Source organism: Diadema setosum, chromosome 21, assembly GCF_964275005.1.
Source record: "Diadema setosum chromosome 21, eeDiaSeto1, whole genome shotgun sequence".
NCBI classification, from domain to species: Eukaryota; Metazoa; Echinodermata; class Echinoidea; order Diadematoida; family Diadematidae; genus Diadema; species Diadema setosum.
This window is the reverse complement of record NC_092705.1, coordinates 6542107-6556635: the sequence shown is the minus strand read 5'-3', so window position 1 is coordinate 6556635 and position 14529 is coordinate 6542107. Positions and strand designations below refer to the sequence as shown.

At 37.3% G+C, this 14529-nt stretch overlaps 1 protein-coding gene across 1 annotated transcript; it reads right to left on the bottom strand.

The window, feature by feature from the left end:
* Positions 1-6421: 6421 nt before the first annotated feature.
* On the bottom strand, positions 6422-9274 carry LOC140244589 (transmembrane protein 45B-like). The gene has a single exon (XM_072324212.1). The coding sequence runs from the start codon at positions 8211-8213 to the stop codon at positions 7125-7127; it is 1089 nt and encodes a 362-aa protein (XP_072180313.1). The 5' UTR covers positions 8214-9274; the 3' UTR covers positions 6422-7124.
* Between the last annotated feature and the right edge of the window lie 5255 nt (positions 9275-14529).

Sequence of the window (14529 nt, the reverse complement as noted above, 5' to 3'; positions counted from 1 at the left end):
GCAAATGGCAAAGTGAGCGTGTCATCCCCTCACAACTTGCCATATAGTTTGTACATAACTTTTTGACATTTCCAGTACCTGTTTTTCATTTAAACGCAATTATGCCTGAGGCTCAAATCCTGGTATATCTATCTGATCACTATTCTGAAGTTATTCAACCAGGAATAACATCACGTTTCAGACTTCAATGACAGAAACACTGAATTTTCGTCGTTTTTTACACTATCAATGGAAATTGTGAGGTTATGACATGGTCAGCTCACTCATTTGCATATTCATATTCACTGTACCAGAACTGTTTTCAAGAAATTAGCAAAACTTCAACATTTCATAACTTCCTTATTTTTCATCCGATTTCAGTCAAATTGTATTGTTGAACTCGTAAGATTTTACACTTTTTATCAGACTAACTCATTTTTTGGGACTAGATTTCCCTTTAAAAGATTTTAGACTCGAAGATTGCATATATTTTCTGTAACTCGCCAATGCTTTGTAGATTGCTATGTAAGGTTTTGTTCTGTGGACTCTTAGTTGCCCCATTTGGCCACCAAAAGTTGACCATTCTGGGTCCCACTGGACTACCGCTATTGTAGAGCCCTGGGCCCTGTTTTATGAACAGTTACAATTGATCATATAATTCATTTCTGTCATAAGTCTGTGGCAGCCTGTGTGGTAAGGAAATTTATAATCGATTAGACCTTTTGATAAAACGGGGCCCTGGTATACAATTAGCAATGAATCTCGGATGTTTCAATTAGTAACTGTCATATGCACGATGCCTGTACATTACCTTGTTTAGCAAAATCAGGCATGCGCAATGATATTGAAATGAAATGCTTGAAATACACCAATTGCCTTTTGCACTCAACCGTCCCCATGTTTAAATAGCTGTCGTCAATAAAGTATATTCTTTTGGCCCAAAACATACCATTGCCGTGTCTAGTATCAAAAGAGTTATATATGTCTCTTGAAGAGCATTACACACAGTGTTCTAATAATTGGCCTCAATAATAGAGTATATAAAACAATCCCGTATATACAAATAAATTGTATCCTTCGCATTAAATGCTGAGGTTTTGTGATAATCGAGCAACGCTTGTAAGTTAAAAGGGGTTACTTTTCAGTTGCTAGATTATAAGCAAAACACCAGGATAAAAAAGAGAGCGAGACATGATATTTATGTGCACATTACAGAACGGAAGAATTGTGAAATGGTGACATAATTGCAACTTCAAAGCTTGGTGAAATTTCCATCACTTTTTAGTTTTTCGATTTCTAATTTCATATGCGATTTTAATTAATGAAACTTCTATATGACATTCTGCATATTACAGTTAACATGAACAGTGTGTGGAATTGCTCTTTAAATGAATCATGGCATTGAATGCGAGTGAATGGAGACATTAGACCATGTTTTACAAATACTTTTTGTGTCTACTTTGCCAGTACATACATTACGAGGAAGCGCTCATTGATTATAATGGACTGTTATGGAGTTGATACGCCACATGCCAGAATTTACGGATAAAGACTATAGATTTAATTTCGACTGTAATTTGTGTGTGTTTGTGTGTGTGTGTTTGAATATGTGTGTGTGTGTGTGTGTGTGTGTGTGTGTGTGTGTGTGAGGGTGGGTGTATAAGTGTGCGTGCGTGGGGGGGGGGGGTGACTAGCTTACAAATGAAGCGGACATGATGGCCAATGGCTGTAACTGGGGAAAAGGAATATAATAGTTTTTTTTTTTTTTCTGGCATATTTAGATTAAGAGATGATCGAGTTCCGAGATGTTTTTAGTGCTTTGTTTAACGATAAAGCTGTGTTGAATGATCACAATCAAAACCCAACGAAACTTGAATGGGATAAGTATTCGTCAGAAATTTTGAAATAAACTTTAAAGACAAATTCGCAAAAGATTCTAGCCCAACATACATGATCTCCTAAACGCTTTCATTGACGCAAAACGTTTTGCCAATGGCATTGGAATTAAATTGCTCGCACACAAATATATCATGGGAGATAAGAGTTCGGGTTGATAACATCATGGCAATGAAGCAACAGTGACGCTGCTAAATTATTTATAACCTTACTGCGCGATGAATGTGCAGCGACTAACTGAGGAAAATATTCACCTTTGCATAAATTACCAGTAATTTGATTTTGCTGAAAGGCCTTTAATGCAGGTTTAATAGTGAGCCCGAAATGCGTGGGTGTATATGTGGGTATATATGTGTGTGAGGAAGTGTGCTTTGAAAGCTCCAGTCACCTCCCCCCCCCCCCTACGCTTCCGAGACCTTATGCTTTAAAGTACGCTCTTCGTAATCATGCGCATCCATTAGTATGACACAGTCGGGTTGCACAAAATTAACATGGCCCCAAATTGACAATCTATATGACCACAGTCAATCCACTTTCTCACAGTTCTTTGTCGATTTACAATAGCATCGTTCCTGCATGGAAACGTTTGGTTTAGTGTATATCTAACTTGCCGTATCATTGTATTATATATAAAGATCTATTCAAAACAGGTTGTGAGGTGAAATCGATAAAAAGACAAGTTCAGAAATGAACAATGCATTTTCACGAAGTGAAATACCAATGTCCTTCAAATTTTCAGTTTTATTGTATTTTGCCACCATGACATCTTATGCTGATGCTGACTATCTCAATGAACTTATGTTTACACACATATTGTATAATATCATAATCAGTATACGTGTGTATGTATGCCTATGTATTAGTGTGTGTGTGTGTGCGTGCGTCTGTGTGCTTATAAATGTGAATGTCTCTGTGTGTAGGAAGTATAGCTTTTATCGTGCGCAACGATATGAACATTAAATAATAGACATACGAGAGTAACATTGGCATCTTTAATATTTCTCATTCTTAAAAACAGCCTAATGGCTTACTCTCAACGTTTTGCCTCAAGTGCAATGTCTATTTTCGTCTAGCTTTCAGCATCGACGTTTCAGGGGCAAAAGCTTTTGCAGCGACGTCTAGAGTTTCCATGACAACTGCTTTCAGGGACACTGCAGTATTCACGCAGCACGATGAATATTGCACGAGAATACTAGCAAGTTCATGGACCAGGCAAGCATTAAAAAAAAAAAACAACAAAAAAAAACAAAAAACAAAAAACGCTTGTACACGAAAGTCTAGTGCATTCTCGAGAATAGAACGTCGTTATATTGATGAGTGCACGTCACGAACTCGACACTCACGAGCCATAGCGCCCACGAGTCATACTGCCCACGAGTTATACAGCTCACCGATCATGAGTCATACAGCCCATGAGCTATACACCAAGTGAACAAGGCCCATGAGCTCGACATGAACTGAAATAGGCCCATGAGCTATTACGGTCCACGAGCTAGACACGAGCAAACAAGGCCCATGACGAGGCTGTATGAAAAGTGTCGAGCTGGTCGACTTTATTTGCCTAGTGTCCAGCTCATTCATTTGCCTATAATGATATCATTGTCTAGCTCATGGGCCTGTTCTAATTGGTATCTAGCTAGCAGTGGGCCTGTTTTACTTGGTCACTAACTCGTAGGCTGTATGACTCGTGGACTGTATGACTTAAAGACCTTTTTTTTTCTCAATATCTAGCTTGTGGGTCGTATGACTCGTGGGCGTCGAGCTCGTGGGATGATCCTGTAATGATCAGTCCATGATATTTTAAGATTGCTTTACCTACGATGTCTCTCTTCACGATGCTGGATATATCTATAGTGGAACTATACAATATATGTATCAGCGAGTTATACGAAGCAAAGTTTGCTTATAATAAGGCAGTATAGGCAGGCCTAATTGAAAAAGCGAGTCAAAATAATACTTTTCCTATCGGTATATTCCCCTTTTACAAGAAGAGAATGACAATATAAAAATCTTAATGATAATGATCTTAATGATAAAAATCTTAATGAGGGCTCACACCTAACCTTTGGTGGCAGGCACTCTATTTCGCGCGCTATCTGTCGACTCTGATATTATGGAAATACCCGACATGATTTTTGAAGGGTAATTCAGGAAAAGAAATAGAATGATCCTGAAATGAATAAAAGTAAGACAATTATCCCTTCAAGATGACTAAACAAATAATAATAAAAAAAAAACGGGGGAAAGAAAATAGGATTCAACCACGACAGAAAAAAGGGTTTTGCTACCAAAATCCACTCTGATTTGGATCACGCGTTTAGTTTGGATCGCATTGGCTGACACATTTCAAAAAACACAGTCGAACATACAAACAAAATAAATAATGCATAAATAAACAGACATAAGTTATATTATGTGATACACTTGGGAAAAGTATTTCAATGTTCAATGTTGTAATGAATGAACTCGCCTTGTCTCTTGGATACCCAATAAAAAACTAATGGAAACTAAAACAACTTCGTGCTCTCCCTGTGAGAAAATGAAGGTTACCGGTATATTCTATATATCTATAATGGTGGCAAATAAGAGAAACTGCCCCAACAGTATATACTTATGGCATTCGGTAGTAATGAGGACGGCGTCGAATTGGTGATACATTGTAGTTGCAGGAACTTTTCTTTAGAAAGCGTGATCGATGCTTCATAACTGCTTCTACATCTCCACATTGCTACTTTTCGCCTCACCTCTGCCACCTCCCCCACTCCCTTAAAAAGAACCCCAAGGGAGTATGGTGCTGAATTTCTGAAGAAAAAACAAATGAGAGAAATTGTCTATAAACATTCATTTGTAGTGAAACTAACGAGCTCTTGACATAATTTATTATCTTTACCATTGGCGCAAGCGATTGTCCGTACTTGGACAAAAGAGGACGCTAGTCCCACTCTTCACTAAGTATAAGTTTGTAAGTAAGTATAAAACAGTTTGAATACGAAAAAGCAACATTAAAGTATAAATTGACATTACACTACGCGAAATGGGAAAACTATACTTCATGAAATACCGGGTTTAACTATTGCATCTTGTTAAGATATATCTTTTGTATTTGTACCTCAGCGAATCTATCTAGAATAATTCGAATCTCCTGTGTTTTCAGCTTTGCCCGCTCCACTTGTTTAATTTCTCTGATCCTCATATCATTAAAACTTAATCAAATATTATTTGGTTATGAATCTCCACTTGCATAAGACCCTGCGAGATATTAGTCATTATGATGTTCATAACTGGTGAATAGGATACATCTTAAAGATTTTGAAAGTCCATCACCTCTCACGTTTTTTGTATTTGTTTTAGATAAAATTTTTATTCAGACTGGTGACTCCTTTCCTCGAGTAGGAAGGCTGAGTGTCTTAGAATTATGTATATTCCATTTCTGTATGAGGTGTTTATTGTACATTCATGAATCATGTCAAATGTGTACAATTTATGTATGTTTTATCTATACTTCTTTGCACACAACCTTTTGTTTTCCGTTAAACATTGTATTATAGTTATATTTTGTGTCATCACAATGTAACAATTTCATTTGATTTGTCTGAATAAAGGCTATAAAAAGCGTCCAAAAAAAAAATAATAAGCCTCCCACCAGTTTAAGGGGGAAAAATCCATACAGACAAGTATTAAAAGAATCAATAATGATACTCTAAATGAAATATTCAATATCGTTCGTGTTTCGTATCTAAGTAAATCAACCTGTGTCACTCAAGTCCTGGTATTTGAAGGGGGGGGGGGGGGAGGAATGCTTGAATGCTGAAGATTACGATCTCATCACTCAAACGTAGACCATTTAAATACGTATTCTTGTAATCTACACCGAAACAAAGGTCACTTTGAATTCAAAGGAAATCGTGCTATGTGTCAGAGTAAAGTGCATAAAAAAAAAAATGAGAAAAAAATCCATCTCAATCAACCATGTACAATTTATTATTTTGTCAGAGGTGCTATTTCTTAATTACAAGCACCCACGCACAAATACACACACACACACACAGGCGTGAACACCACAGCACAATATATATATATATATATATATATATATATATATATATAATATATATATATATATATATATATATATATATATATATATGTAGTGAAAACTATATATATATATATATATATATATATATATATATATATATATATATATAGTGAAAACTTTGAGCAAAGAAAACCCATCCCGATGAAAACCCATTTTCTTTGCTCAAAGTTTTTACTATTTATTATTTGTTTCTGGTCAGTTTTCCCCTTTCTTTGTTTCAATATATATATATATATATATATATATATATATATATATATATATATATATATATATATAATATATATAATATATATGTACATGTATATATATGTATATGTATGACATACATATGACACCTTTTGTTGTTATGTATTTAATCAAAGCTACATCTGATATTTGTTATGTAAATAAATCCAATTCATTTAATCATTTTCTATGTGGAAGTCGTAGTGTTTTCATTGCCCCATGGAAAAGCTGTTATTTTTCTAGTCATCATTGTATGCAGTATATCATACTAAAAAAGAAAAAAAAATCACTATAGTAATCAGTCTGCTCAAATGAAACCCTTGCGTCAATATCATACCTATCCAACATAATCAAATATCTATACCTATACAACATTCCCTCTCGACCCGAGAGCACAAATTATAAAATACCTGACAATAATCATGACAGAATTCTTGGGAATAACAGCCCTGTCGCTGTGAAAGTTGCAAGTCACAACTTGCCATTTTCACACCCCTTACCACTAATCTTTGCAGTACTGAGTATAATAGAGGCCCATCTCTGTAATACTTAGTATTTGTTCATGCCGAAGAACATTGCGGGAGCGCAAAGAATTTTACATTTCTTCCTAGAATAAGTTGAAATACGATGAAAATAGATTATAGAAATAACTTTACCAACGTAGATGTGTTCCAACTGCCATTGATGTTTATCATATCCTCTTCAGCGTAAGACGAGCAGGTTCAGCTTAATTCTAGACAAACGACTTTACTTCGAAACTTCATCTACAAAATGACCTTTAAAAGCAAACAAGAGCACTTACAAGACCTACATTCAGAATTGCACTTTGCTGTAGTTTCAGAATGTCTACAGACTTTGATAGGATTGACATTACGTTGAAAAAAAGAGTAAAGATGATGAATTACTGTTTTTAAGGAATGTGCTACGAATACCTACAGCAATTGAGTTTGGAGCAACGTCTTATTATGAGTTTGATGATTAGAAATATTATGAGTACAAACAGGAGGTGCCAGGCAAACATTGTCGTCAGCATCATGATGCTCTCAGTTCCGGACGGTTTCCATGGCGACGGTGAATTTACATCTCGCCATGGATTATAGAGGACGAAAGCGATCTGCCAAAACCACGTGCCCTGGAGAGTAGCCGCAACTACCCATAGACGCCGAACGGACGGGGAGGAGGGATGATAGCACCACGGCTCCAGACCCGAGCAGATGGCACAAAGTAAGATGGCGCCAACTAACAGCGAGTGGATGTGCACGTCCAGGTCGTCGCGGCCGCCGGTGTGAAAGTGGAAGAGGAGAGCCTCGATCCAGAACGCCAGGGAGAGAAAAATCTTCTCGCAGTTTAAAGTTGCATTCTGACGAGCGCATGTCTGTAAAGTGATATCCGCCACGCCGCTCATGGCAAAGAACATAAACATGGTGGCGTGCTGCCAGTTGTTGGCGTTGGTGAATTCGCCCGTTCTCGGGCTGAACATGTACCATCCTCCCCACCAGAGTTCGCCGAGAGCGCCGATGATAGCGGACACAATCTTCAGGACGCCTTCGATCACCGTGACATTCGTATAGATATCTCTCAATTTCATACACTTTCTTGCAGGATTGACGGATATGTCTCGGAAACTATTCCTTTTGTCCTCACCCGCGGAATCCTGATCGTCAAATCTCTCGGCGGGATCTTCGTGTCGTTCATCAAGGTCGTCTGCGCTAGATATCTGCGAGAGCGCGAAGTGTTTCGCGGGATCGCGCGAATACAATGTGGTCTCATCTTCAGCAGATTCAAAGTCGAAACTTTCCCACGAGCCGTCTTCTTCTCTAAGAGCCAAATAGGTTCCTCCGTGGTCAAGTTCCCCTTGATCTCGTGTGCCGGGACGACCAGTTCTCGGCTGATTAGGTGGACGTCTTCTCTCACCTACCGCTATGGTACTGAATGCATCACGTACCATGTAAAACAACCCGTAGATGAAGAAAAACGTTCCGGGTAGAATATGCCCTAGAAATGTACCCATTCTGAAAATGTGAGAATATCAGATGAACGTTTTCAAGCTTGCCTTTTCGCCTGGATTTGTATATAGACCTAAACAGCAACTGAGTGAGCCTTTCACATGACCCTCCACGTCTACGGAATTTCAGTCCAGAAAGTAGATCCTGATTTGCGAACAACTCCCTCCTTCATGCCTAAGATATAGAACGCGACTCAACCAGAAAAGTTCTAATCACGTACATTGTATTTTCTATTAACGAAAAATGAATATGTGTTGCTGCGCAAATACAATGCAAATTGTTCGCTGATGTAGTCTACCCCAAAGTGACAAAAAAGCATGAACGGAACGCACATAAATCACTTTAATATATCGCAACACGAAGCACAACGGCGAGCGAACTTGACAGAAGTTCTTTTGTTGCACAATGAGTTCCAATATGCAGAGTAACTTACGTTTCACATAATAAATTTACTTCCTGGTAAAGATACAGCGTATCTGCAGCAGAGTGTCAAAACAAATCGTAATGTGACGAAAAGTACCCATGCACACCAAATTAACTGCACAGCGGAAATCTGATCACTTCCGACTGCAAGGAGGGAAATTTGGCCACATTAAGCAGGATAATGTTGTCAGCTGAAGTCCATTACGATTCCAAGCCTCCCACCAGCTAATTATGAATACATGACCGTAGAGGCCAATGCTAGTTGTAATGAAAGGCTTGGGAATTTTTTTGCGACGAGTACATTTCGAAACCCCACCTGGTTTAACGAAAAATTTCGTTGGTGCTGAAATCGATAACGCGCAACACGGTGAAGGGATCGTAGATCAATTGTTCTATTTATCCTGACCCCAGCTGTTAATGATTGTCCAAAACGAAGCGATAATAGCACGCCCAGCAGAGCATAAAGTAAATATTGCGTGCGATTCGAGTAATTGGATTCATTTTGGCGCCCGCTCCAATTAAATGGGGAGGTTCACCTCTCTATTGACATGGGAACATGCAATATATAGGTCCCATGGTTTTTCATAATGAAGTGGTGCTCATTGTATATTAACCAAGGAGGTTTTATACATGGAGTTCCAACTGGCTGTAATTATTCAAACAGTTGTCAGATTTCTATTGCTGTACAAAAGAATTCCACATGTGCACTTGTGCTTTGATAATCGCTGTTCGACGCCGCCGTCTTGCTGAGCAATCTGAAGATTTATTTTGAACGTCATAATGTTGGCCAGTTGCCTATTTATTCATTAAATGAAATGAAATTTCACTTAATGATAAAGCATGTAAAACAAAAGTCAATTCCGTCCAGAAATTTGCACAAAAGTGTAAATCAGAGCTGTATCATGTGAAAATGTTTAAAACTGTACCATCATGCAAAGCTGGTTTTATCACTTTTCGGCTTAATTTCCCCAATTAAAAGTGATATGGAATAATCTTCAAGTATAATTCTTTATTGATAGATATATCAGATTAGTGCCCACATATGCCCAGTCCAGTAATTTTCAGCTTTATTTCAGCTTTTTTTTGCTCAATTTTTGTTCGCGCATCCTCGTGTCTGTACCACCTACCTTTTATTAAGAAGGGGTAGCGAAAAGTAATTACCATCACAAAGACATATCTTCCTTTGAAAGTGGCTGGTGATTATGCAATGAGACACTAGTCAATTGTCTTCCTATCTGTGAGGGAGCACCAGTTTAGCACATACTTAAAATATTTCTTAGTGGCGGCATCAAACATGAGATCAAAGGGAATGAAACTGTTCTTACTCCATGTATAAAACCTCCTTGATATTAACGGTCTCATTGCCCTGGTTCCGTACAAGCTCTGCTATTTAGGCCTCCTATACAGTACTGCACCGGAAGACAATGACCGCTTCGGTTGTGGTTGTTCAATGTTCAACTGGCTGTTAGGGCCGACATTTCATATTTTTTGTTTACCCCATTCTTGGACAGAGTTGCAAACTCGCATTTAAATCGTAACAGGGGTATACACGTAATATCAGTCTGCGCACTATTAACCCTTTTTGTGCTGTGAGTGCCGATTGGTTGAGAAAACCCCGTAGCGCTGTACACAGGCCTACTGTCCAAAGTCCCTGGCGCAGAAAGGATTAAAGATTTCCACATCATTAGAATAATACGTTGAGATAATCTTTGCAATAATATACGCCGCATCGGGAAGGGTAACAATAATAATACTGTCATAATATATCGTACATAGCATTGTTAGCTGGTAAACTCCACAAAAATGCATTTTAACAGGTAAACGTACTCTGAGACAGTTTATGGTTGGTTTAGGGACGAGGAAGTCTCTTTCCATCTCCTGTTACAGCAAGAAACAGATGGCATATTGCTGACACTCTCCGCCAACCTATTACTATTGTAGGATAAACGCTCTCCAGGCGATCTCAACACCCCGACAAAATCATTAACGATCAACCGACTGTTGTAGACGCCGAATATTTCGCGAGGTTTTTATTTTCGCGAATTTCGCCAGTCCTGTGCTATTCGCGAATTTAAAAAGACGCGAAAATTAATATTGACTCTGATCCCGACATGAATGTGACGTGCACGCATATATTTCTCCGTTCAGTATTTTTTACCGATTCTGTGACGCGCTATGTGTACTAGTATTTTTGGCATGGGCAGCGCCATTACTGCGGTGTATCATCCGACCCCCCCCCCCTCTTTCCCCATCCCTCTCACGCGCACGGAATGAAAAACTGATGCATGGTTGCTTTAGCCAATGGGCGTCTCGTACTGAGCGCGCGAATGCTTGCTTAGTGCGCGAACCTTTGTTACAAGTGCGCGATAAACATGTTGCCCTGGGGGTGGGGGAGAGCAGGGGGGGGGGGGGAGGGTCGGCTGAGACACCGCAATTTGAGCTCATGGCTGCTCCCAGTGCCATAAAATGTCTGCTGCCCTCAACGAACCCGAATCGGTCAATACCGTGCTGCACGATCGCGAATTCAACCACTTCCGAAATCGTCGGGAATTTCCTATTCGCGAAAACTTAGACTCGCTGAATATTATATTATGGGATTCACAGATATCAGTTTTCGGCAAAACAAACACATACACAAACTACTTGGTACGTATTATATGATATATATGACAAGAATGCTCGCAAAGCATCCTCATTTTTGTCAAAGATAACCCTGTGTTTACTGACATGACTTGTATGTTATTTCCATTTCCATGACGAATTCTGAAAATTATGACAAAATAGTACAATAAAAATAAACAATCCAACCGTCGACTGTACCTACTTATCATGTTATTGCCGTTCTAGATCTCTTAAACTAGTCACTCTCTTGATAAATGAATAAATGAATAAGAAAATGTACATTTTATGATTATGCATATACATGTATATACAGTATATATATATATATATATATATATAGTGAAAAATTTGAGCAAAGAAAATGGTTTTTTATCGGGATGAAACCCATTTTCTTTGCTCAGAGTTTTCAGCATTTATTATTTGTTTCTGGTCAGTTTACCCTTTCTTTGTTTCAATATATTGTATTATATTACAAAAAAAAAAAAATGAAAAGCTGCATCGCTTCGGTGATCCCTCGCATTTATTCCAAAGTTGATTTACATCCTTTATATATATATATATCTATATATATATATATATATATATATATATATATATATATATAAGCGTTCACAAGTCCGGCGGGCGCGGAGAACTACTGCATTAAGTCCTGACATGATCTTATTCCAACACGCGGATAATAATACCATATTATATATATATATATATATATATATATATATATATATATATATATGTGTACATATGTGTGTATATATATTCATCTATACACCTACATAACAACGTATATAGATATCAGTCTAAATATCTTTTTCTTTTATGATCAAAGAGACACATAGAAGAACAAACATTATTAAACATTTACTTATTATGTATTTGTACATTTATGCCCTTTCATCAAGTCAAAATACATGCAATGTGACTTGCTTAGTAGCTTCAATAGCATGACAAAATCAAATTAAGCAGACATAAAGAAATCTGAGAAATTACTCTCAGGTAACATACAAATGTACTGTTTATTAAGAGCACTGTTTTTAGACCATGAAGTACTCAACAATCAATCTAACATCTGTCATCAAAGTTTGTTAAGAATTATTGGTCTACAATAAATGCCAGACTGTACTGTTCAGAACATTCTGTTATAAACAGGGGTATGATAGTACTTTAAGGAAAAAAATCAGAAAAAATCTGAAACATTAAAAAAATAATCTGAAGCGCATTAAACTGTGAGCATTTCAATGCATTTGAATTGTTAAAAAATAGTGAAAAAACTCTGAATTTTCACATAACTGTATAAGAATGTGATGCAGACAGAAGTTGATATAAGAGGTGATAACTCCCAAAGAGAAAATATAAACCAGCAATGTACCTTTCCATATTTTTTTTTCAAAGACATCATATAGCATAGAGGAGAGGGATGAAAGGAAAGTGCTAATGTTGGCTTGTTGAGGTGTACTGTACATTAGGTGTTGACAATAATAATTGATTTGATATACAAATGTTATGAGGCATGTGTGCATGTCTACTTCACTATGAAGGAAAAAACGGATTTTCCTCTATCATTCTGATTTAAAATACAATATATAACACTTTCACTTTGGTTCTTCAATCCACATACATCTCGGTTTATACAAGTATACTTACACACTTTTTCACCCTTTCAATGACAAGTTTTTGGGGTGATTTTAGTGCAGAAATCATTATCAGAGCTTCATCAAATTGGCAACTCCTGATGATTATTGAATTCTGATGAATTTTTCTATGAATTTTACTGCATACTTTATACTGCAGTATAGGATTGCATTTACTGCATACTTTATAATGCAGTATAGAATTGCATAAATCTGCACAAAATAAAGGATTATTTGCTCATTCATACTGAAACGTTAACTTTAATCTTTTACCATCAGATGTCAATTCAAGTACGTTGTATCAGTGATGCAAGTAGGGATGCAGATGCTTCTGACAATTCTCCAATCGTAACAAAGAATGGTATATGACTACAATAGGGCTCAAATGAAGGAGAATGTTTCATTCTATCACATTGAATATACTGTAATAGCAATGAATGACAAAACTGATAATAAAGATACAACATCAAACCTAGAAACTAGAGTTTCTTGGACTTTATGGCCCAAATTCACAAAGGTGGTACAATCTTGTCCATGGTTTAAACCATGGACAAAGATCGTTGTTTATATGGGGTGCCAAGTGTCGCATGCCCTACAATGTATGTCGATATGAAATCAGTTATTTCGTCAACGAAATGATCGATGAAATGACTGATTTCGTATGATCATGATCGTGATTTCAAATGATCATTTTGTCTACAAAATGATAATTTCGTCAATGAAATGACTGATTTCGTATGATCATGATCATGATTTCAAATTATCATTTCGTAACGAAATGATCATGCGACACTTGGCGCCTCATAAAAAACTACGATCTTCGTCCATGGTTTAAACCATGGACAAGATTTTACCACCTTCGTGGATTTGAGCCTATAGGTAAATAAAAATTCTTTGGTTACTGTATTCCGCCAGTGGTAATACGAAATCTGATGGTGTTGTAGATTATCATCAATATGATGCTGTTTGACACAGCTATGAAATGTCAACCACATGTGTGACATCAACCATGGCAAGCCATTTTATGTGACATACCATACATGACATAGCACAGACTCTCGAGTCCTAGTTTCTTGTATAACTTGTTCATGTTCATCATGACACCTATGTACTTTCATTTGATTTGCAAAATGTTCAACAAGTTATATCTGCAAAAATGATAACCAAGTCAAAATAGTCTGGGAGCCAACATGGATCAGCCTAGCTGAGAACATTACCAACTTTTACAAATACAAAAAAAAAAAAAAAAAAAAAAAAATTCCCTGAATGGGTCTTACATAAATTCATCATGTGCTTTCCTTTACTAAAAGAGGAACAGCTGAAATTGCCTGAAAATGATGGAGATGGCGTGGAGGACCTTTAAATTGACACAATTGATGATGAATCTGGACAAGAAAGCATCACTGAAACACCTATCCTCTCAGTTGTTGAACTGTTGAGTGAGATGAAGAATTGTGTACTGCCTGGTAACTATCACAAATAACAATAACCCATTGTTTACCATGGCCCTCCCAGTCACACCCACCACCAATGACCAGCCAGACTTTCATTTCCATACAAGGGGCATATCATACAAAATTACCATGTGCATGATAAATGGTAACCTTTTTAGTAAGGCTGACCCCCGCTGGCTTCCCAACTAAAA